At 39.8% G+C, this 25,312-nt stretch overlaps 1 protein-coding gene across 3 annotated transcripts in view; it reads left to right on the forward strand.

Annotated features, from left to right (window-relative positions):
• The first annotated feature begins 2,417 nt into the window (after nt 1–2,417).
• The window catches only part of KIF2A (kinesin family member 2A), a 72,629-nt gene continuing 49,734 nt past the window's right edge, over nt 2,418–25,312 (forward strand). For 2 of the 3 annotated variants that reach the window (XM_044916826.1, XM_021702034.2), the window contains exon 1: nt 2,604–2,708. In XM_044916826.1, coding sequence (XP_044772761.1) covers nt 2,645–2,708 — 64 coding nt within the window. In that variant the 5' untranslated portion in view covers nt 2,604–2,644. Of the gene's footprint in view, nt 2,709–25,312 lie in introns of all 3 variants that reach the window. The other variant, XM_044916827.1, reaches the window with a different exon arrangement.

Below are 25,312 nucleotides of genomic sequence, written 5' to 3' on the forward strand. Positions count from 1 at the left end.
ACTGGACATAAAATTCTAATTAATAGGATCATAGTAGAGTACTGGCTTATTTTTTATAGGATGGTTTTACTTTGTTTTTAAACTTGTATTATACTTTGTAAGTATCAAAGCACTGCGGTGTTTAATTATTTCATTTGACACTCACAGAAACTTTCTGCAGTTGAGAGAATACTTTTCCAGCCTATTCTAAGAGGTAACAGAGATTCAGAGCAGTTTAACAAGTTAACTCATTGAACAAATGTCAGTGTGTGCCATTCACTCGTATAGTTAGGGTTATATATTTTGCTAATGCCCAAGCTACAGTCAGAATTCTTGATCTTGATCTTGGATGTTGATGGAAACATAGCCTCATTGCATTTATTCAGGACTGTTCTTTAGGAGGCTACTTGCACACAAAGCCCAAGATGCAAGTCTTGGTAAATTTATATGTTGAGATGTACCAAAAAACATAAGCCTTTTGGGTATGACCTACAAAAGAAAGGTTTTTATATTTGATATGTGGTATGTCTCATATACTTTTTTATGGAGCAGGATCATATACATCTTTTTAAAATACCTTTGTATACGGATTAAAGGTTTAGACTCCTTAATTACATAACCCACAGGGTACAAGGTATGTGTCAGCAACCATTATAAAACATATTTTACGAAGCAATTTTAAATTTAAAAGCTGTACAGCTTGATTTCCTTGCATTCTGTAAAGCATTTTCAAGCAAATAAATAGATGCTTTACACCTCAGTCATAGAGACATCAGAGAATGAGTTCTAGTAGGCAGAACCCGAAGAGTTCAGATAAAACTCTTAAGATAACAAAAAACCACCAAATCTTGATTTGGTCAAATCTTATTTTGAAACAGAGGTTCTGAAGTGAGAATTACAGTAGTCATTTCTGGAATAGAAAAACAGACAGTATGGGGCACCTGGGTCACTCAGTCAGTTGAGCACCTGACTCTTGATTTCAGCTCAGGTCAGGATCCTGGGGTTGTGAGATGGAGACCCAGAAGGGGCTCCACGCTGGCCATCAAGCCTGCTTAAGATTCTCTCTCTCCCTAAGTCCCCCACACTCTCCCTCTCTTAAAAAAAAAAAAAAAAAAGTAGACGTTTTTTTCTAAGTTGTTTACCCAGCGTTTTTTCCCCTCCCATATAAACTACTCTTACTTTTAAATGGATTTAAGAAACTTCATTCTTTTGACGAGTATGCCTTCAATATGTTCAAGTTACAGATGGAGTCCTGAGTCTTTCAACATTTTTTAGGGTCTACTTGTCTTGATTTATTGGGTTGAAAATTCTAGGCGTGTGCATATATGCACATATGCACTTAACACACATGTATCTAGCTTCCAATTTTTAAATTTTAAAACTGTATATTTTTAGTTATTATTCCAGAGAGATTAACAATGACTAGAGAAAATAAGGCACGAAAAGTGTGTTTCCTCCATAACACGTCTGAACGCTAGAAGCAAAAGTCACACTTTTGTTGGTTTCTACATGGTGCTGTAAACAGTTTCCATGTTCCTTGTCCACATGGTCTTCCTGCTTTCCCAGAGTGGAGAGTCTTTCTCTTCATGTTTATGTGGTCAGACTAGTCAAGTGACTCTGCAGAAAAGGCACATTCCTTAGTCAACCTTATGTTGTCTGCCCTCTGTCCTTGAATCATAGTTATTGGCTTTATGGACCAGAGCAAATAAAGTCTTGAACCCTACCTACAGCAGAGACTAGACACCAGCTTCGGATGCACCATAAACGGAACAGTCAAGGCGGCTCCAGCACACGGTTTATGTTTGAGTCGCGATGAGCTAGCTATAAGGCAAGGCCATGAAGAAGAGGATCTTCATTCGGATTTAAGGGTGGGTGACACCGCAAAGGTTTTTCTTCCCCTTTTCCGTAACTGGATGGGAAACCTTACTTGGGCCGGCCCCCTCTAAGTGGCAACACAGCTGACACTCTAAGATGAAACACTATGCCCGTTCTGTCAATGGCCGGTCCCTAAATTCACGTCGCTCAGCCCCACATTCCCACTCGCAAAGCCCACAACCAATAGGGCCCTTAATCCATTCCGGCCACAGGGACAAATCATGGAAGCCAGAGAGACAGGAAGGCACCAGCGCGCGGGTTCCCGCCTCTTCGAGGCCGCGCGCCGAAATCAAACCCGACCCTGGATCTCTCGGGGCGGTGCCACGCGCGCTGCGCTCCCTCCGCCGACCAAGCCACCGCCGACGCCCGCCCGCCCAGCCGCGGAGCTGCGCGGGGGGGCGCCTCAACGCAGCGGGGAAAGGCTGGTCAAGAAGGAAGAGACGCGGGAGGCGCGCTCTGCGCACGCGCGCGGCGCCCCGCCTCCCCAGCGTCGGCTCCCGGGCGGGCGGCGCGGGCCCTCCCACTCTCCCCCGCGCCGCCTGACGGCCCCGGCCCTCGCTTCACCCCAACGCCCCGGCGTGCGCGTCCTCCCGTCGGCCTGCAGGCCCGGGGCCTCCGCCTGCTTCCCTGCCGCTGCTCCTCGCGGCCCCGACTCGCGTTCACGCTGTCGCCCGGGCCGGCGCGGCCGCGGGCAACCGCTCCCCCTCCCACACCTACCCCGCCCCCTCCCCGCCTTTTCCGCCCTCCAGTCCCCCTCCCTCGGCCCGCCGCCGCTGCTCCAGATGAGGTGATGGCAACGGCCAACTTCGGCAAGATCCAGATCGGGATTTACGTGGAGATCAAGCGGAGCGATGGTGAGCCGCGCCGCCGCCCCTACCGGCCGGGCCCCGCATTCGGGTGTTCATGGAGGGGACGCGGGGCCGGCCGCCTCATTGATTGCTCCGCCGGGCTGTGGGGGCGGGAAGGCGGCGGCCGCGGTGCTTTTGTGTGTGTCGTGTGTGCGAGTGAGGCCGGCGTGGGGTCCGCCCCGGGAGCCGCTGCAGTGCGGGGGGCGGGGAAGGGCCGCTGGCGATGGCCTGGGTGTCGCGGCCGCATCTCTGGGGGTTCGGGCGGGTGAGGCGGACGGTCCCGGGACGGGGGTCCCCGCTCTTCCTGCGATCTCCATCCTCCCCGGGGACTCCAGCCCGCGGGGCCGGGGGCAGCGGGCTTCTTTAGGGAGGACCCAGCCTCGCGTTTCACCCCGGCCTTTTCATTTTCCGGCAGTATCTCGGGGGTGGGGTGGGGTGGGGTGGGGAGAGCGTGGAGACCAGTGGTTTCAGTGTTTAGAGAACCGACTACCGGCCCGATGCAGGGGGAAAAAGGCCAACCCTGAAGCTGGTCAGGCTTCTTCGCCTGTCGCTTCTCGAGCATGCCTTTCTTTTTTTTTTTTTTTTTTGCTAGTCCCTTCCTTGGAAGAAGGATGCGGAGAACGTCGTGCTCGGCCATGAATATGTGGAGGTGGGGGGGGAGCAGTGGGAAGAAGTGTTCGATAAGCTTCTCAGAGGTGATGAGACTGAAAGGGAGGGAGAGGGATGAGCCTAGTCAACGCGATGCATTACCGAGAGGGTGGGGTGGGCGACCGGATGTTGATATTTTTCACCCTCTCTGGAGAGGTAACTGAGAGAGAAGTGTAAGATGAGGTGAACATACATGCTTAATTCAAAAGAAAAGAAAAAGCCTTAGGCTTACGTATCTTTTATAGGCTCCTCTTGGGGAAAATGTTTTATGTCACTAGCTTGGGGTGTGGAGTGAGATGCTAGCCAGGCTTGGGAATAATTTATATTGTAAAGGAGAAAACACATGGAGAGAGAGAAGTACAATTTTCTTTCAATTCGAATATTGGAAGAGCTAGAGATATGTAATAGGTGTGTGCGGTGTTCATGACTCCATCTCCCTGACACCTTTATTTATGGCTTTTTATCCTCTTGCCTAGTCAGTAGTAACGTTGCTATCACATCCACACCCTCCTGGTTTCTAAGCAAGTTTGACCAAGTTATGTGAAGCTAGATTGACTTCCCTGTTACCTGTGTGATATATTGTTAGACCTCATATAGCTAATGATTTTTTCCCCTTATATTTGAGATAATTTGCATTAACAGCCGGAAACATCATTACCCTGTATGTGAAAAGATCACGTATACCGCTTAGAGCTTTAGTAGTTACCAGTAACACCACTGGGAAAGCGATGTCTCCTTTTCTTGGGTTGGGGTTTCTTTTTATTTTCTCTTCCAATTACCGTCCTTAAACAGTACTGTTACTGTCATTTCTTTTTTAGGTGAACGAGGGTTCACTGCATTCCAATGAAAGTAGGATTTGCATATAAAATTTGGGGGTGCAATAAAATGTGTTAAGTTCTTTACATTCTAAGCCTTTGTGATTGTAGGTGTTACTACAAAACATATTTTATTTAATTTATTTTTTTATTTTTTTAAAGATTTTATTTATTTATTTGACAGAGAGAGACAGGGAGAGAGGGAACACAAGCAGGGGGAGTGGGAGAGGGAGAAGCAGGCTTCCCGCCGAGCAGGGAGCCCGATGCGGGGCTGGATCCCAGGACCCTGGGATCATGACCTGAGCCGAAGGCAGACGCTTAACGACTGTGCCATGCAGGCGCCCCCCTACAAAACATATTTTAAAAAACCAGTATCATATGGCATTTGAAAGCTTTGTATTTTTTTATTTTTTTCTAAACAGTTTTTTTGATTAAACGCATAACTTGAAATAATTTTGGTTCATTTTAGGGTTCTAGGACAGAGACTTTTAATAGTCTTTCAGCCTTTGCCCTTTTGCCTTTACCAGAAATCCAAACATATATATCAGAGCTTTGTGTTCTTCTATAGGTGCTAATAACCTAAAGTCACATTTCAAAGCAGTTTGCGGATTAGGTCATAATGGAAATTGTTACAATGTGTATTATCCCAAGCTTTAGTCATATACCTATTTATGCCCCTCAGATGCATGATGGAATTGGTGGAAGGTAAAAGTAGATAACTTGAAGGGAATGGTCATTTGCATTGGATAGTGGTGTGTCACAGTAGAAAAAAAGATGCCTGGGAAACTCCCCACAAGCTTTCTTTTTTCACATTAAAGAAGCTGTTTTGTTTCCTTCCACTTCTATAGCACATCTGTATTGGATAAAACACTAGTGGTTATTGTAACAAAAATAAACTTTGTAGTTGGATGAGCACTAATGTAATGCCTGAGACAATGGAAATCACATCAGTGAAGAAGGGCTGCTGTAGACTGCTATTAACTGGTGACTTGATGTTCCGCATGCTTCCTAATGGTGATACTTGTCCTTGTTTCAGAGCATGCTTCTCCAATCTGATGCTCATATAGAAATAAAACATATTCTGAGGGCCAACAGGTAAACTAAAATGAATTTATTCTTATCTTTAAAGGCCCTGCTTAAAACTAATCCCATTAAGTCTTCACTAATTACTAAAACCAGATGGATAGTCAGCCTCTGAATTCCTAAGTCATTCTGTATCATTCATGAGGCAGCATATTTCCTGAAGTTTTAATATTTGGGTATATTTCTTTTAATATTATATTTTCAAACTGCACTGGAGATGAGGTGGTGTAGAGAATCCAATTGAGGGATGGCAGGCTACCCACATCCACTTCAACCACAGTCAGGGTGTTACGGGATTAAAATACTTAGCCTCTTCAGTTTCCTGAATTCATCTGTGTATCTCCTCCATGTGCCTAGCAGAGGTTCTTGCATATAGTTTTTGAGTGAATCATTCATTATTGGATCTTTGGTTTTCAAACATTTAAGTTAACCATTCTGATGACATCTTACCTGGAAGTGAAACCCTTCTATCTAGGCTACCATCTCCTTATTCTGCTCCACCCCACTCCATTCAGGCCTCTTAGTACAACATCCCCAGAGTTGACTGGAATTGAGTGATCTGCTAAAGCTAATCTGACATTTCTGGTATTCTGAAGTTAAAAATGACAGAGATCAGATGTACTGAGATTGTTCCCCACCACAAGCAATAACCTGTTACGAAATTAGACTAGTTTCTGGAATTGGATAGTCATGTATAATTTATTTTTTTGCATGTGGCTTCCTATTACTCTTTTGATTCAACTCATTTTTGGAATCCAGTGACTCTAAAACCTGCACTCTTACTGTTACGTAGCTAGATAGCTTTTTTTTTTTTTTTTGAGATTTTATGTATTTCACAGCGTGTACAAATGGGGAGTGGCAGGCAGAGGGAGAGGGAGAAGCAGGCTCCCCACTGAGCAGGGAGGCCGACATGGGGCTCCATCCCAGGATTCTGGGATCATGACCTGACCTGAAGGCAGAGGCTTCACCAACTGAGCCACCCAGTCACCATAGCTAGGTAGTCTTTATTGGGAAATTTGAAAAGCACTGTTAAAACATCTCTCACCTGTTTGACAGTGTCTGTAATTATCCTTCGGAGACTGGGGGAGGGATGAGAAATGTTTTGAATATTTGGAAGCTGCAACTCTGATGGGATTGTTTTCTGGGGTCTCTTAGTCACAGCATTGATATATGTGATCTGAAGAGAAAGATCAACCAGAAAGATCCTTGAAGTTAACCTAGTTCTCATTTTTATAAATATGGAAACAGAGTCCCAAGTCACTTTAAGGGACTTGTCTGGATTCTTACAGCTTGTAGTGGCAGCCAGGAACCTGTCTTGCATAGCACAGAAACCAGACTATCAAGAACTGTGGCAGTAAAGGGAGAATTCTGTTATTTAGGAACCATACACAGCTTTCTACAGCCCAATAAGGATGTGAAGGAAATTGCTTCTCAGTCATAGGGCGCTAGGGAGCAGTGTTATAGAGCCCAGTTGGAATGATCTGGTAAAAAGTGATAATGGTATAGTAACTAGAAGATCACAGTGTTGGTGAACAGAATGCTTTAATTAAGCATCTGAAATCATGAAGGTAAAGATTTCAAAGGATTTATTGGGAATCTTGGAGTTTAGAGCAGGCAATCTTTAGGAAAGATTTTAAATGGCCTAATTCTCCTACCTATTTTGCCATATTTATTCTTTTGCTAGTTCATCTTTGCATGTCATATGTAGACTTTGGAGAACGGACTGTGTGAATGTAGGTAATAAAAATGAACAACGTAGCAATACAGTTGTTGTTTAGGTACCATTATGTGGCTCTGTGGAGTGGGTGGAATGGGGAAATTTGTGGATTAATAATTTCCTTTTACATGGTAAGTAACATGATAATGCTTCCATATATGTATAGTTAGGCCTTTATAATTTTCTTTAAAATCAGTTAGTTAACATATAGTGTATTATTAGCTTCAGAGCTAGAGTTTAGTGGTTCATCAGTTGCTTATAGCACCCAGTGCTCATTATATCACGTACCCTCCTTAATGTCCATCACCCAGTTACCCCATGCCCCCACCTCCCTCTGCCTAGCAACTCTCAGTTTGTTTCCTTTGATCAAGAGTTTCTTATGATTTGCCTCACTCTGATTTCATCTTATTTTATTTTATTTATTTATTTATTTTAAAAGATTTTATTTATTTGTTTGACAGAGAGAGACACAGCGAGAGAGGGAACACAAGCAGGGGAAGTGGGAGAGGGAGAAGCAGGCTCCCCGTGGAGCAGGGAGCCCGATGCGGGGCTCGATCCCAGGACCCTGGGATCATGACCTGAGCCAAAGGCAGACGCTTAACCACTGAGCCACCCAGGCGCTCCTCGTCTTATTTTATTTTTCCCTCCCTTTCCCCATGTTTACCTGTTCTCTTTCTTGAATTCCACGGATGAATGACATCATATGATAATTATCTTTCTCTGGTTGACTTATTTTGCTTAGCATAATACCCTCTAGTTCCATCCACATCGTTGCAAATGGCAAGATTTCAATTTTTTGATGGCTGAGTAATACTCCATTGTATATATATACACCACATCTTTATCCATTCACCTGTGGATGGACATCTGTGCTCTTTTCGTAGTTTGGCTATTGTGGATTTTGCTGCTATAAACATTGGGTTGCATGTGCCCCTTCGAATCACTATGTTTGTATCCTTTGGATAAATACCTAGTAGTGCAATTGCTGGGTCATTGGGTAGCTCTATTTTTTTTTTTTTTTTAACTTTTTGAGGAACCTCCATACTGTTTTCCAGAATGCCTGCCCCAGTTTGCATTCCCACCAGCAGTGTAAGAGGGTTCCTCTTTCTCTGCATCCTTGCCAACATCTTTTGTTTCCCGACTTGTTAATTTTAGCCATTTTGACTGGTATCTCACTGTGGTTTTAATTTGTATTTCCCTGATGCCGAATGATGTTGAGCATTTTTTCATGTAGGCCTTCATTGTTTTCAAACAGTTGTCTAATTGGATCCTCACAAAAAACCCTATGAGGTAATGCATGGTAGGAAGGTGGTAGATTTATCATTTTATAGGTGAAGAATCTAAGGTTGGATTATTTGTCAAGATCACATGTTAATTAGGGGCATAACCTCAACCAAACCCTAGGTTCTTTCACTCCTAGTTCTCTTTTTAAGTGCTTGTGGATGATGGTATGAAGTTGTATACTTTTTTTTAAAAAGATTTATTTATTTATTTATTTGACAGAAAGAGGGAACACAAGCAGGGGGAGTGGGAGAGGGAGAAGCAGGCTTCCCGCTGAGCAGGGAGCCCGATGTGGAGCTCAGTCCTAGGACCCTGGGATCATGACCTGAGCCAAAGGCAGACGCTTAACAACTGAGCCACCCAGGTGCCCCTGAAGTTGTATACTTTTTGTACTTCAGTGGGTTTTTTTTTTTTTAAGATGTAAAAGCCCCTGTAGTAAAATTTTTTTCTACTGCTACAAGAGGCTCAGAAAACCTACAACTGATAACATTGAATTAAATTTTCCGAATTGGTGAGATCATGAATTCTGACATTTTATTAACTATCAGGATAAAAATTCAGCAGTTTAAGGCTTTAAATTAAAGCCCTTTTCACTAGTCACTTGTTGCTTCTAGAATTATCACAGAAACCCAGGAATCTATGTTCATTGCCTAGTCACTTGATTCTTAAGGCAAAAATTTTGGAACTCTGGAGAAAGGTTATGTGTCAACTTGTTTTGTGTGTCATAATTTTTTAAGATCTAGAAAATAACAAAGAGCTAGTTAAGCCTGTGTCTTGTTTAAATAGGGAAGGAGGCTTGAGTGTGGAATATCCGGAACAGGGTTCCTTGAGAGATCATCTGGACTCATTCTGTCACAAGTATACTTGTCATTAATATTATATTCATCTTTTGCAAAGCTTAATTCTCGGATTCAGCCATCTGCTTTGCTTTTAACACCTCTGTCCTGTAACCTAAAATAATCTTTTAAGGTGTTTATTTATTTTGAGATCATACTTGTAATAGAATAGATACGGTTTTTAAGCCTCGGGTACAACTCATTTTCATTCTTCTGGTCCAGCGTAGAGTTAATATAGGTTACGTTGCCCTCCCATCACATCGTATCTCTTTTGATTAAAGTAATAAAAATGGTATTATAGTGCCTAAGTGAAAATAGGCATTAGAACCTAACCATCTTAAACATTTAAGGGCTTGATTACACATAGTGGATACTGTGCCATGTACTTATATAGAGAGCTAAATAAATTCAGGTTCATGCTTATTGGGATTTGTCTTGTGAAAACTTGCTCAAATGAAATGAAATATCATTTCATTGTTGGTTAATCTTTTTTTTTTATTTAAAGATTTTTATTTATTTATTTGACAGAGAGAAACACAGCGAGAGAGGGAACACAAGCAGGGGGAGCGGGAGAGGGGGAAGCAGGCTTCCAGCTGAGCAGGGAGCCTGATGCGGGGCTCGATCCCAGGACCCTGGGATCATGAGCTGAGCCGAAGGCAGACGCTTAACGACTGAGCCACCTAGGTGCCCCGCTTTGTTGGTTAATCTTCAGTTAACTTTTTGTTACTGTCTCCTGGGAGTAAAATGGGTAGGGAGGTGTCCCTTTTTAAAGTTGTGCTTGTAAATCTAGTCTTTGCCTAGGGCTCTCTGGTTTTGGTACTGCTTATTTTTGTTGTTGTCCACTACAACCAACCTTGCAGTCCAAGTGGGTATTTACTAGAGAGTGAGGATGTTTTGGTATATAGACCATAAGTGATTATGCCAGATCACAAAAGTGTGATCTCATAGTTTTTTCTTACTGCAGATTTAATTAAATACCTTTTTATTAATAGCTTATTATATGTCAGGCATTCTGATAGGTGTTGGAGATACAAAAAAGAATAAGGCACACACAGTTCCTGCCTTCAAAAACAGTAAATAAATGATTGATGTATAGTATGGTAAGTACCGATAGAAGTATGCTGTTCTGTGTGTACCTGATTACCACTTCCCTTTTTAGGTTTAGGCTCTTTATTTAGACTCTTGAAGTTAGGAGTCTTCTGGAAATGCTGTCCCTTTCACCTCCTCTGCCCAAGACCAATGTCCATTATCCCTTACGGTGTGCTTTCCTGATAAGCCCGTATTCATCCTCAAAATTTCTCTTAATACAGTACCACCAGTCCTTATAGCCCCTGTCACTTTACTGAAATTGTCATTATTTGTTATTACTGGCCTATTTTCTTTTCTCTAATACCCGTCTGAGTTTTAACTTTATGACTTTTTACCCTTGTTTTGATACTGAAGGGAATCTGGTTTTTTCACGTTTACATTTCTGGTAAAGGAGACGTGGCATCAGGTTTCTGTCGAGATATCGGGGTGCTTGTAGACACAGGGACCAAGGTAGGGGGAGCATGAAAACTGGTCGACCACCTGCAGGTACTTGTTTGTAATTTGGAAACAACTCTCCTCACACAGTGTGGCCAAGGGACTGGAAGAATCAGACACCTCCCTGGGCTATATAAAAAAAATTTAAAGGAAAGACAGGATCAGGATGGGACACATTTACAGTAAAATTTGCAAGGTGTCTACACTATACAAAGAATGACTTTTTGATTATAGCTCTTGGTCAGCATTTGTCTCCTCATCTTCATCCAGATAGCTTGTGTCTTCCATACTGCCACATGAATTCTGTTTGTTTCTTAAAAGTTGAATCCGGGTGTTATTCTTGATATCTGAAGGGATTTAACATTTGCGCCCTTTATAAAGTCAGTTGATTCCCTAAATATGTTAACGGCCAGTATCTTGCTTGGATTTCATGACAACCCTGCAAGGTAAACAGTATTTTACCCATTTTGTTGAAGAGAAACCCTGGGCTCAGAGTATATAAATCACTGTGAAGTGTTTAAGCCTTATGAAGGGCAATTTCACATATTTACATCATATGCATTGGTCAGGACAATGTGGTAAGTGTATTTTAGTGGTGTGAGATACAGATATGTTTAGAGAACATTAGATAAATGTAGTTGTGGGAGTTCTGTTTCTAAACTGGGTAGAGTCTGTATAGTGGTTTCACAACCCTGGCTACTCTTTGGAATCACCTGTGGGACTTTGAAATTAAAAACAACCAGACATAAAAAACAGCCCCCTACCCATCACCACCAATATCTGGGTCCTTTGCATAGAGAGTCTGTTTCAATTGGCCTTATATGGAGCCTGAGCATTAGTATTTTATTCTAAAAATTTAAAGCACCCCCCTACATTGATGAAACTTAACTTCACACATACAGGTGATTTCCCTGTGCACCCAGGGTTGTGATCCGTTATTTTAGAAAAAGTAGCATTTCCTAATAGTGATCTGACAAAATTTCATGGAGAGTGAAGTTTTAATGATCAGAAGTTGACCAGTAGATTGCCATGGGGGGAAGGAGGCATTCCAGGCATGTAGTACAACATGTGAGAAGTCCCTGAGCTGGAAATGGAGGGCTATCAGGTAAAAGGCATTAAAAACAGGTAGAAGGGAGGGTGATAGAAGAGGAAAATAAGGAGGGAGAAGTAATCTGGGACACCTGATTGAAGACTTGAAAACAAAGGTAAGGTAAGGCTTCTTGGAATTAATTTCTAGGACACTTGGAAACTACAGTAGGACTCAATCTCCTAAGAGCAGTAATAGGAGTTAGCTAGTGATTAGTGATAGATTAGAGAGAGAATAATACTGAAAGTGAGAGCTGGCAAGGATAAGATTGCATCAGTCCAGGAGGGTGAGCAATGATTAAGGAACAGATGAGATCCAGCAGCCTGCAAAAAGAATTGATGTTATATGGTGGTACATCATTTGTGCTGAATAAAGAACAGATATGTTGAAAGGAATGGACTTAACATTTGGAAAGTCTGAGTGTAGATTATAAAATCTCTTATGTTTAATCATGCTAATCCTATTCATGAATATTTTGTAGAGGACTGTAGAGCCTAGGTACAATGTGATATCAAAGAGAGCATCCAACTGAGGCTGTTTATAGTTTTTGCCACTAGTATCTTTAAAGTAAGTGAGCCTAAGGTATGAGTCACTTCCAATAAATGTTTATATGTAGAGCAGGGATTTACTTAAGCTATAACTAACTGCTTTGCTTACTTAAGAAGACTCAGTTAACAGTGTATTAGCCAAAACCCTCTCAGAATTCATGGAAGGGAATGGGAAGGAAAAACAGCACTTAAAGGATGTAACTTCAGCTTTTTAAGGGATGAAGGGTTTTGATTCTTAAAATACAGCTACTCTCTTTTACTTTTCCTTTGCTCTTATTTTTGTCCTATTTTTTCTGCCCTGGCTTTCACCTTACCTTTTCATCCTTAAGATTCTGAATGTCATTTCAGCATTTAGAATGTCTTAATTGCTATTGCAGTTTAGGACTTAAAAAGAAATAAGTGAGGGATGAATAGAGCACATTGGATTTTTAGGGCAGTGGAATTATTCTCTATGATACTATAATGGTAGATACATGTTATATATTAGTTAAAACCCGTAGAAGATGCGACACCAAGAGTGAACCCTAATATAAACTATGAGCTTTGAGTATTAGTACTGCGTCAGTATAGGTTGATTGATTGTACAAGTGTACCCAGTGTGGGCTACTGATGATAAGGGAGGATCTGGGTTTGTGGGGACAGGGGGTTTGCTCAATTTTTGCTATCAACCTGAAACTGTTCTAAAAAATAAATTTATTTTAAAAGGGGGGTATGCACACGTTAGGTGTTAAAAGTTAAAGCTGCTTTTGGAATAATGGACCAATTAATGGCAAGAATTTATAGTATTTTAAGAATGAAGTTCTTATTCCATATAGAGTTATAGTTAAGGTTAACTTTTGCTCTTCATTTTTGTTATGCTTAGTCTGTTGGCCAATATGAGAGATTTAGGGTTTGTGGGCACAATTTTTAAAATGAGCTGTAGTGCAATGAGAGGATTGAAATATGCTTGGCCCATGGACATTTTGAGTTTATAGGTAAAATGCTGTGAAAGATATCCAAGCAGTGTGTCTAGAAACTTTATTCTTGAGGTAAGCCAGGGTTGAATTTAAACAAGTGTTTATCTGTTCTAGTTATAAAATAGGGAATTTCTCTTGTATGATAAATACATGAAATCTAATAATGTTTCATCTTATGGAAAGTGAGTTGGGAGTACAAACAGCATTAAACTTTTTTGGGGAGGAGATAGTATTTTTAAGCCTTTAGCTTACTGTGGACGAAAAAGAAATGGATATAGTGATTTACCAATATATGACTTTTAGGAATGGAGAGCAAATTAGAGGCCCTAATTAATGAGGTAAGTCTTAAGAATTTAAACACAGACAACTCTGATGAAATACTGCTATAGGTCAAACTTGCTTTTATTTTTACAGTGAGGAAGTTGTCTTGTCTAAGGCCATACATGAAGTAAGTAGCAAATAGATTAGAGCATAGATTGTCTGCCTCTAAATTCCTCTACACTAATGCCTTGGAGTTCTTTGTGTACTGTGGATGTTCCAGGCATTGGAAGTCAGATCATTAAGTAGTGCTTTCATTTTTCTTTCTATGGTATAGATTGCCTTCAGGTGTTTTTTATTAATTCAACTAGCATATGCCGCATGACCATTATATGTCCCTTCTTCTGATGCCTTTGAGGGCATAGAAATAGGATTTCTTCCTAGTAAAGACTACTTTGTCAGTTATAGCAGACTAGTAAATAGCTGTGGCACTCAATCCAAGTGCCCTGGGGCTTTATGATTTCTTTTGAAAAAGAAATTTTGGTCTTTGCCAGTCTCTCTGCCATTGTGTGAGTTTAGGCTGTCCTTGCTCCCATGACCTTCAAGATTTTAGACAAGGGCATATGTTTCATTTGAAAGAATTTATTAGATGAGCAGCTATACTGTCAGGAAAATACAAGAGATTATAGCAACTTGCTAGGAGTCCGTTGGCATAATTGATGAATTTGGGAGCCTCTGCAGATTCAGTCATCTTTATTTTATTTTTATGTATGTATTTATTTATTTATTTATTTATTTATTATTCTTATGTTAATCCCCATACATTACATCATTAGTTTTAGATGTAGTGTTCCATGATTCACAGTCATCTTTATTTTTATAAAATTGTTGTTTGAAATTGTTTGGGGAATAATGTATGGGTTGCATTTTTACCATCCACTCCCCCCAATAGCTGATAATTGAGAGTTGACTACAGGATGACCCTAAATATCTGTGTATTTTCTTTGTATGTTCTTTAGGGTATACTTTTATTAAGAGTAATACATTGCTTTTAACCTTACATGTTCTTTTGGGTTTCATTAAGAGCCATTCCTTAACTAAACTAAAAGTAAATAAAATATTTTTTCTTCCAACCCTCAGACTTTTCCTTCTTAATCTTTGCAGGTGTTCTTTCTCTCTTTATTTTATTAATGTTGGTGTTCCTCAGGGCTTGATCTTTTTTTTTTTTTTTTCAAAGATCTTATTTATTTGACAGAGAGAGACACAGCGAGAAAGGGAACACAAGCAGGGGGAGTGGGAGAGGGAGAAGCAGGCTTCCCGCCGAGCAGGAAGCCGAGCAGGAAGCCGAGCAGGAAGCCGAGCAGGAAGCCTGATGCGGGGCTCGATCCCCGGACTCTGGGATCATGACCTGAGCCGAAGGCAGACGCTTAACGACTGAGCCACCCAGGCGCCCCATCAGGGCTTGATACTAACCTTGCAGTACTTCTCACACAGTAATCTCTCTCTGAATGAACTAAATGCTTCTCTTCAGCCTTGGCTGGCTGCAGATAGTACTCTTTGTGTATCTAATGGATTACTGAGTATCTCCATGTGGCTGTCTCATGCATACCTCAAATTCAGGATGTCCAAAATTGGACCCATCACCCACTGCCTGACTCAGAAACCTAGATGTCTTCCTTGACTCCTTGGTGTCTCCTAACATCATATCCTATCCTCAGGTTCTCTTAATATAACTGCTCAAGTACCTCTTCAGTCCATAGGCTTTTTCTATCCCTCTACTATAATCTTGGTGAGGCTAGCATTATGTCTTCCCTGAACTATTGCAACAAATTCCTAATAGGTCTCTCCACGTTCGGTTGATTGTTCTTTCAGAATAACATTTCAAACATATAAATTTGACGCCCTGATCATCTGCTTAAAACTTTTTGTCACATGCTCTCTCTGTTGCCCTTTGGCTAAAGCCCCACTCTAACATAGCTTACTCTAGACCCTGAACAATGTGACCTCCCTCTCCAATTTGATTTCTTGCAGCTTATTTGAGGCCCTCCAGACATACTGAACTCAGCACTCCACTTCTACCTCCCTAATCTGTGTACTGTTGTTTCCTTTTGTCTCTGTTAAATATTCTATTCTTCCTTGATTCCTAGATTAGGATAGGTCCCCTGCTTTGTGGTCTCCGAGTCCCCTCTGTTTATTCATCAAAACTCTCATGGGATTGTATTACCTGTTTAATTGTCTTTGGTAAAACTCAAGTCCCATCGTATCCTTGGTGCCTAGCACAGGTCCTGTTCATGCTTAGTAAATTACCTGTTTTTTGAACCAATGATTAAATGAAGCTCTAGCTGTGCTGTTCTTCACTGCTCTATTCAGAGTTGCACATTCTGAAAAAAATTGGTTTGTGGTCATCTTCAGAGCCTCAAGAAGTATGTGTCTTTGCTTTTAATGTACACTTTTAACTTGCTTTTTAAATTTAATTACCTGTTTTGAATAATAATATAGTCCCATGGTTAATAATTAAGTTCCAAAGGATATATATTAGAAAGTCTTTGTGATATCCCTGCCCCCTAGCCACCTGAGTCTTCTCCCAAGAGATAACCAGTATTTCCAGCTTCTTGTATATGTGTGCAGGGATTTGTTTTGCATTTTCAAGGAAATATTTGTATATTTGTACTTATATGTAATATAGATATTTGTAAATATGTATTTTTATGTATGTATATTTATATTTGTAAATACATATATTTTCTCTACAGATGGTATATTATACACACTGGTGCTTCTTAATATTATTTTCATTTAATGATATCTTGGAAGAACCTTTGAATACATAAATAATAGTCTCTATGGCTGTCTTTTATTATTGGTTAAATATACCACTATTTAGATTGTTCCCAATCTGTAGCTCTTACACAGCCAGTACTGTGTAATCTTGAACTTTTGTCATTTTTTGCATATTGATGACTATATCTGTCGGATAAGGTCCTAGAAATAGAATTGCTGGGTCATAGAATTGTATTTTTTTAATTTCAGTAGATCTTGACAATTTGCTTCTAAGAGAATACGTGAATTTACCTTCTTATCTGCACAAGTGCTACTTGTCCACAACAATGTACAACATACGTTTTTGAGATTTGCTAGCTTGGATTATAGAGTTTAGAATTTATAGAGTTTAGTAGAATGTTTTCTTCTGAAGTTAAATGGCCCAGAAAAGATAACATACTTAATTTATGAAGTGTTTATGAGATCCAGACATATAATGAAAAGCATTTAAGTTCTAGTGTTATGATAGCTAGTATAGAAAAACAAGATGCCATGTGTTATTAAAAGTTTTTGGAAAATACACATTACTGTTTTTAACCTAGTAAACTTGAACAGCATTACTAAGTAATAGATTGGTATTTTTCCTACTCTGAACACAGTTAAATAAATTTGTGCTAATGAAATTATTTCCCTGTATTTCTTCCAGTTTGTAGTTGGTTAACTCACTTAAGTAGATTGCCTTATTATTCAAGGCCACATCAAGGAACTAAATCTCTTAAATCCAGTTAGTCCCTGTTCTTTTACTGTTCCAAATGCCAGCTTTTGACTGGAAGGGTAGTTGGGTGAAAGTGTGTGTATTGTTTATTTGTTCATCAACCAATATGTATTGAGTATTTTAGGCAGTGCACTAGTTGAGTATAAAGCAATGGGAAAAATCCACAAAAATATGTCTCCACATGGAGCTTTCATCTGTACAGAGAAAGTGGAAGATGCACAGCTATGCCACTTAATAACTTGTTCTTTTATTAATGGAGAGAAATCACATCAGCATGTTTGTTGAAGGGAAGAAGCCAGAGGGATGAGAAGAGACTGAAAAGAAAGAGCAAGGAAAGATTAATCAGTATATCAAGATTTTGGAGAACATGGATCAAGTGATCCTTAACATGACCTTTGAAGGCTTTATGTGATCAGGCTCTTAACCTTTCTTCTGTGTCACCTTACACACTTACCTCCTTGCTCCCATTGCTGAGCCTCACTGGCTTTCTTTTAGTGATTTTTACTACCTCAGAGCTTTTGTACAAACTCTTCCCTTCACCTCAGATTTTCTTGCTGCCCACTCTGCCTCACTCAATTGTTGCTTTTAGTTCTCAGCTTAAATATTATTTCTGTACTTGTCAAAGGGGTCTTTTCTGACTCTGGAATCAAAATTTGACACTTTACGTTTTCTTAAACTTTGTCACACTTTGTAAGTATACATTTATTTTTATGCCTTTTTTTTTTTTTTTGGAAGCCATATACCAAGTCTCTGTGGTTCTCTACTATAAACTTAGCATCTTGGAGCACCCGGGGCTGGCTCACTCAGTTAAGTGGCCGGCTCTTGATTTCGACTCAGGTCATGATCTCAGGGTCCTGGGATCGAGCCCCGCATCAGGCTCTGCACTCAGCGGGGAGTTTGTTTTCAGGATTCTCTCTTCCTCTGCTCCTTTCCCTCCCTTCAAATAAATAAATAAATCTTAAAAAAAAAATAAACTTCGTATCTAGTATGGTATCTGGCACATAGCAGGCATCCATTGAACATTGACTGAATGAGTTATGAACTTAACACCAGCAATGAATAGATTAACCATGTCCTCACATCCTCAATAATTTTTTTTTAAAGATTTTATTTATTTGACAGAGAGAGAGTGAGAGGGAACACAAGCAGGGGGAGTGCGAGAGGGAGAAACAGGCTTCCCACTGAGCGGGGAGCCCGATGTGGGGCTGGATTCAGGACCCTCGGATCATGACCTGAGCCGAAGGCAGATGCTTAATGACTGAGCCACCTAGGCGCCCCACATCCTCAATAATTTAAAACCTTTTCAAGGTTTTATGGATTAGGTGTGGGGGGAAGGCTGAATAGGCAGAATTGAGAGTTTTTAGGGCTGTGAAAATACTGTGTATGGTACTATAATGGTGGGTACATGTCGTTATACACTTGTCCAGACTTATAGAACGTATAGCACCAAAAGTGAATCATGATGGGCTTTGGGTAATTATGATATGTCAATGTAGGTTTATCAGTTATAATAAATAAACTAGCCTGGTGGGGGGATGTTGATAATCGGTGAGGCTATGCATGTGTGGGGCCAGGGAGTATATGGAAAAATCTCTGTCTTCTGCTTAATTTTGCTGTGTACCTAAGACTGCTCTAAAAACATTAAGTCTTTAAAAAACAAAACATGCTGTATTCTAGGAATATACCCAAGAGAAGTAGAAGCATCTGTCCATATGATAACATGTACATTAATGTTTATAACATTATTCATAATAACCAGCAGGTGAAAACCCCCAATGTCCATCAGCTGATGAATAAACAAATTGTGGTTTATTCATGTGATGGGATATGACAACATAGACATTGAAAACATGTTTAGTGAAAATAGCCACTTGCAAAAGACCACATTATATGTTTTAATTTATATGAAATGTCAAGAATAGACAAATCTCTAGAGACAGAAAGTAGATTAATGATTGCTTATGTTGGGGAGGGGGGTGTTGGAGGAATGGGGAAGTTATGGCTAAAGGATATGAAGTGTTTTTTGGGGGTGATTAAAATATTACAAAATTGGTGATGATTGCAAATATCTGAATATACTAAAAACCATTAAATTTTATACTTTTAATAGGTGAATTGTATATTATGTGAATTATATCTCAATAAAGTTTTGAAAAAACTTCATAGGCAACAGTGGGGAGTTTTATTTAAACTTGTATTATTACTAATAAAGGTGAACATTTTTTATATTTTTTGTCAATCGTAGTACTTTTTGTCTATCTCTTACTTTTTAAAACTTTCCCTGGGGGCACCTGGGTGGCTCAGTTGGTTGGGCGTCCCAATTCTTGATTTTGGTTGAGTTCTGTTCTCAGGGTTGTGAGATCGAGCCCTATGTCCGGCTCCGTGCTCAATGGAGAGTCTGCTTGGGATTCTCTGTCTCCCTCTCCCTGTGCCCCTTCCCCCACTCACATGCAGACGCTCTCTCTCAAATAAATAAATCTTGAAAACTGTTTGACTGGACTTGATTGTACTATGTTATCTGAGTTTTCTTTCTACTTCTTGATCTATTCTTCTTAATCTCTTTTCTAAGTTCTTGTTTTTTGTCCACTTCTTAAATGTTGGTGTTTCCCAGTGTTCTATCATTGGTCCCTTCTATTTCCCTGTGTTTTCCCTAGTTACTGTGATTTACTTTTTTTTAATTGAGATAGAATTCACATATAAAATTAACCCTTTTTAGGCAATAAACTCAAAGATGAGACGAGATTAATCTAAAAAGCTTCTGCACGGCAAAGGAAACCATCAACAAAATGAAAAGGCAACCTATCAAATGGGAGAAAATATTTGCAAGTCATATACCTGATAAGGGGTTAATATCTAAAATATGTTAAGAATTCAGTATCTAAAAACCAGACAATCTGATTTGAAAATGGGCGGAGGCCCTGCATAGACATTTTTTCGAAAACACACATACACATGGCTGTTAACCAAGAAGACAAGAAATGACAAGTGTTGGTGAGGATGTGGAGAAAAGGGAACCCTCATGCACTGTTGGTGAGAATATAAATTGGTTCAACCACTGTGGAACACAGTATGGAAATGCCTCAGAAAATTAAAAATAGAACTATCATGTGAGGGGTGCCTGGGTGGCTCAGTTGTTAAGTATCTGCCTTCGGCTCAGGTCATGATCTCAGGGTCCTGGGATCGAGCCCCGCATCGGGCTCCCTGCTCAGCGGGGAGCCTGCTTCTCCCTCTCCCACTCCCCCTGCTTGTGTTCCCTCTCCTGCTCTCTCTCTCTCTGTCAAATAAATAAATAAAATCTTAAAAAAAAAAAAAAACAACTATCATGTGATTGAGCAAGTCCATGTGTGGTTATTTATCCAAGGGAAATGACACCCAGCTAGAAAAGATATCTGCACCCCCATGCTCTAAGACATGGAAACAACCTAAGTGTCCGTTGATAATGGATGAATAAAGAAAATGGAATGGAATATTTTTTAGCCACAAAAAGATGAAGGGAATCTTGCCATTTGTGACAACATGGATGGACCTTGAGGGCATTATGCTAAGTAAAATAAGAGAAAGAGAAATACCATATGATCTCCTAAAATGTGGAATCTAAAAAAACAAAAACTGAACTCATACAGAGAACAGATTGGTGATTGCCAGCAGTGGCGTTGAGGAGTGAGCAAAATGGGTAAAGGCATTCAAAAGGGATAAACTTCCAGTTGTAAAATGATCTTGGGGATGGAATATTCATCATGGGGACTATAGTTAATAATACTGCATATTTGAAAATTGCTAAGAGTACATCTTAAAAGTTCTAATCACAAAAAAATGTGTAGCTATGTATGATGATGGATGTTAACTAGACTTATTGTGATCATTTTACAGTATCTACAAATATTGAATCCTTATGTTGTATGCCTGAAACTAATATAATGTTATATGTCAATTTTTTCAGTAAAGAAAAAAAAAAAGAAAGAAAATCCAGATGAGGAAAACCTTTTTCACCCTTTTAAAATACACAATTCAGTGATTTTAAGTATACTCACAGTTGTTCAACTGTTATCACAGTCTAATTTCAAAACATTTCATCACTCCAAACAAACCCATACCCATTGGCAGTCACTGTGCATTCCCTCCTTCCTCCAACCCCCTAGCATCCACTACTTAATTTTCTTTGTGGACTTGCCTGTTCTGTACACTGTAAGTGGAGGTATGCCATATGTAACCTTAAATGTCTGACTTCTTTCACTAACCATAAACTATGCTCAGAGTGTATCCATTTTGTATGTTTCAGTACCTATACCTGAATAATATTCCATTTTACTTACCCATTTGTCAATTGATGGGCATTTGGGTTGGATTGGGTTGGGTTGGGTTTTTGTTTGGGGGGGGGGTGTTTTATTTTTGTGTTTGTGTTTCTTTTTTTGTTATGCTATTATGAGTAGCACACATGTTTTTGTGTGGACATATATTTTACAGTTTTGGGGGTATATACTTAAGAGTGAAATTGCTGGGTCATACGATAACTCTGCTGAACTTTCTGAGGAATTTTCATACTGTTTTCCATGGCTACACCATTTTGCATTCTCACCGATAATATTTGAGGGTTCCAATTTTTCCACATCCTTGCCAAAAAACTTGTTGTTGTCTGTCTTTTTTATTATAGCCATCCTCCTGGTTGTGAATGTGCTTATTAACCATTTGTATATCTTTTTTTTTTTTTGAAAAATGTCTCTAGATTCTTTCCCATTTTAAAAATCAGGTTTTTTGTTGTTGAGTTGTAAAAGTTCTTTATATGTCTGGATATTATTTCCTTATCAGATACGTGCTTTGCATTTTCTCCCATCCTCTGGATTGTGTTTTCCCTTTTTGGTTAGTATTCTTTGAAGCACAAAAGTTTTTAATTTTTTTAAAAAGATTTTATTTATTTGAGAGAGAATACGAGCAGGGGGGAGGGGCAGACTGACAAGCAGATTCGCTAATGAGCAGGGGGCCTAATACAGGACTCATTCCCAGGACCCTGAGATCCTGACCTGAGCTGAAGTCAGATGCTTAACCGACTGAGCCACCCAGGTGCTCCCAAAAGGTTTTAATTTTGATGGAGTCCAATTTATTCATCTTTTGTTGCTTGTGCTTCTGTTGTTCTAAGAAACCATTGCCTAATCTAAGGTGTGATCTGCTTTTATGTCCTTTTACTTTTATAGTCCTTTCCGTGACCTATATCACCTAAAATATTTGCATATGTTCTTTGATCTTCACACTAATTCTTCACCTTTCAACATAGAGAGCAAATTAATTTAGCATTTGTGAAAAATACACTGCAGTTTGATAGAAGATGAATAAGGTCTTAGAATATAATGAAATCTTAGTCTTGAAGTTGCCTTTGTTACCAGAATTGAAGGATTGCTAGAGGTTGCCTCTTGTGTGTGTAGGTGTGCATATCTCATATAATGTGTCTCAGATTTAAAGAAATTCTAGTAAGCACAGCATGAAACCAGGCGGGAAGAGATACACGGGAAGTGGAGTTTAAACTTGAACTATGGTAAAGATGATTTGTTTTGGTTACTTTTGTGATCCTCTATCCTTAATTACTTTAAAACAGATCAATGGCATGGGTTTCATTTGATTAAAAACCCTTTAAGTTGTACTAAAACATCTGGGAAAAGAAGAAAAATAAATGCATTAGAAGGGATTGTTTTTGAAGATTTTATTTATTTGAGAGAGACAGTTTGAGTGTGCTCTCTTGCGAGCACAAGTGGGGGAGGGGCAGAGAAGGAGGAAGAAGGGAGGGAGAGGGAGAGAATCTCTCAAGCAGACTCTAGTGCAGAGCCCAATGTGCTGGGTCTCGCAACACGGAGATCATGACCTGAGCTGAAACCAAGAGCCAGATGCTCAAGCAAATGAACCACCCAGGCTCCCTAGAAGGGATTAAAAAAAAAAAGAGAGTGAAAAACGCATAAAATTGTTATCTCTAGGGGCGCCTGGGTGGCTCAGTCGTTAAGCGTCTGCCTTCGGCTCAGGTCATGATCCCAGGATCTTGGGATCGAGCCCCGCATCAGGCTCCCTGCTCCGCAGGAAGCCTGCTTCTCCCTCTCCCACTCCCCCTGTTTGTGTTCCCTCTCTTGCTGTGTCTTTCTCTGTCAAATAAATAAATAAAATTAAAAAAAAAATTGTTATCTCTATACATATTGCAGTAAATATGGGTGATTGATATCTGAGATTTGCTTCTAAATAATCCATTTGTAATGGTGGGATGAAGGGCATTAGGATTGGCCATGTGTTAGACATTTATGAAACTGAATGAAAGGTATTTGGTGTTTATAATGTATATGTTTGCAATTTTTCATAACAGAAAAAAATATTAAAAAATAAAAACTTTTTAAAAAATGTCTCTTGAGACCATATCTTTCTCTTGAGTTTCAGGTCTCCCATCGAGAGATTTCCACATGGATTTCCTGCCAGTATTTCAAATGAAACTCATCAAAAATGGAATCCATTGTCTTTTATCTCCATATTTCTGTATTTACTGTATTCCTTATCTTGGGTAATGAAAACACCATGTACCTGGTTTCCTTAGAAATCTCAGACATTGTCAACTTTCCTAATTTCTTGAAGATTTTTGCTCCTGACTCACTGTTACTATCTCCTATCCTATTCCTATCATATTTTTTGGTAAGTGCAATATTCATATATAGGTGATCCTTCCATTACTCTGGCCTCTCAGTTCTCTGAACTTCTTTCCTTCCTTTCAGTGATCCTGGCCCTTGGCCTTAGCTCACTCACTATATATCCTTACATTTCCCTGCAGTCTCTCCATAATCTCAGCTCCAGGCATGTCCCATTTTTTCAGTCACCACTCTATATTTCCAGCATATTCCTTCTAGTACCCTGATTTCACTAATCTTTTGACCCCACTAGGATTCATATTCCTACTACCTTTTATTGTTCCTTACTCCCTCTCATGTCCTTAATTACTTACAAGCACTGTCTCATATGTATATTCCCTTGCCTCCCCCCCCCTTGATTGGCAGATCACACCCTCACATATATTTTAAACCTGCTTGTCCTTGCTTAATTGTCTGAAATTGACTGAAGGGGAAAAATTGTGTTTATGCTGACTGACCACAATTTAAATTTGTGGTTGCTTTTTTTTGCATGAGCAATCATTATCTCTAGCCCATTCACTCTTTCTTAGCTGACTTTTGTCATAAAATCCTTAGTGTTTATTTACTCACCCATACTCTCAGCAGATGGCCTTGCTTGCCATTTACCGCTGAGAAATATAAGCACTCAGAAAAGAGCTGCTAGTCTTCACATCTACCCAAGTACCAATATCTGCACCTGTAACTCTGCCTTCCTTATTTTGCCATGAATAAACTCTTTCGGTTCCTATGTTAGGCCATTTATCTCCACTTGTGCACTAGATCCTCTCCCCTTTTCACCTTCCCAAAGTTACCTCTCCCATCAGTCCATTCTTTGCATCATCAATATTTTCTTCTCTTCTGAATCATTTTCATCAACATTGGAATGCTGTTATTTCAATCTTCTTAAAAAAAACAAACAACCTCTTTGTTCTCATTTTCACTTTTAGGCATTTGTTCTTGTTTTACTTGGTAAGGTTAACAGTATTTGACACTGTTGATTCACTCTCTTTTCCCTGAAATACCTTCTTTACTTGACTCCTAGAATTCCCATGTTCCTGATTTTTCTTAATTTCCTCGTGCAGCTGCTTCATCTTTTTTGCTGTTATCTCATTATCTCTCTCTGACTTTTGTACACTGAAGACCAGGTCTTCCACCCACATTCTCTTGGTGATCACATCCACTTTCGTTGCCTTTAATACTTTATCATTGGTTTCCAAACCTTCTTTAATTATTGCCCTCCTCCAAAGAGCTGTTTGAGACTTTTTTCCCCTAATTACACCCTGCCATGAAATTTTAATACCATATATACTGTTTATATGCTATGGCCCTTTGGAGAACCACAGGCCATCGTAATATCTAAGATGTCTGCTTCCAAAGAACCAGTTTTTGCCTTTTTGGGAGCAGTATCACTCCTGTAGAGAATGCACGATCTATATGCTAACAATTCTCAAGCTTTTATCTTTAGTCTGGACCATCTTGAGTATGTACTATATACGTGGACACCCTGTATCTCCAGTAGATGTCCAGCAGATATCTCAAACTTAATTTGTACAAAACCAACTCATACTCTGACTTTAACCTAGCTCCATAATGAACTTCTGTGGCTTTACATTTCTTTGCATACCTTTTGTTCTAGCCACATTGAATTTGCTATTCCATATTTTATCCTACTAGTAAAAGGGTTTAAAGTAGT

This window comes from Neomonachus schauinslandi, chromosome 7, assembly GCF_002201575.2.
Source record: "Neomonachus schauinslandi chromosome 7, ASM220157v2, whole genome shotgun sequence".
Taxonomy (NCBI): Eukaryota; Metazoa; Chordata; class Mammalia; order Carnivora; family Phocidae; genus Neomonachus; species Neomonachus schauinslandi.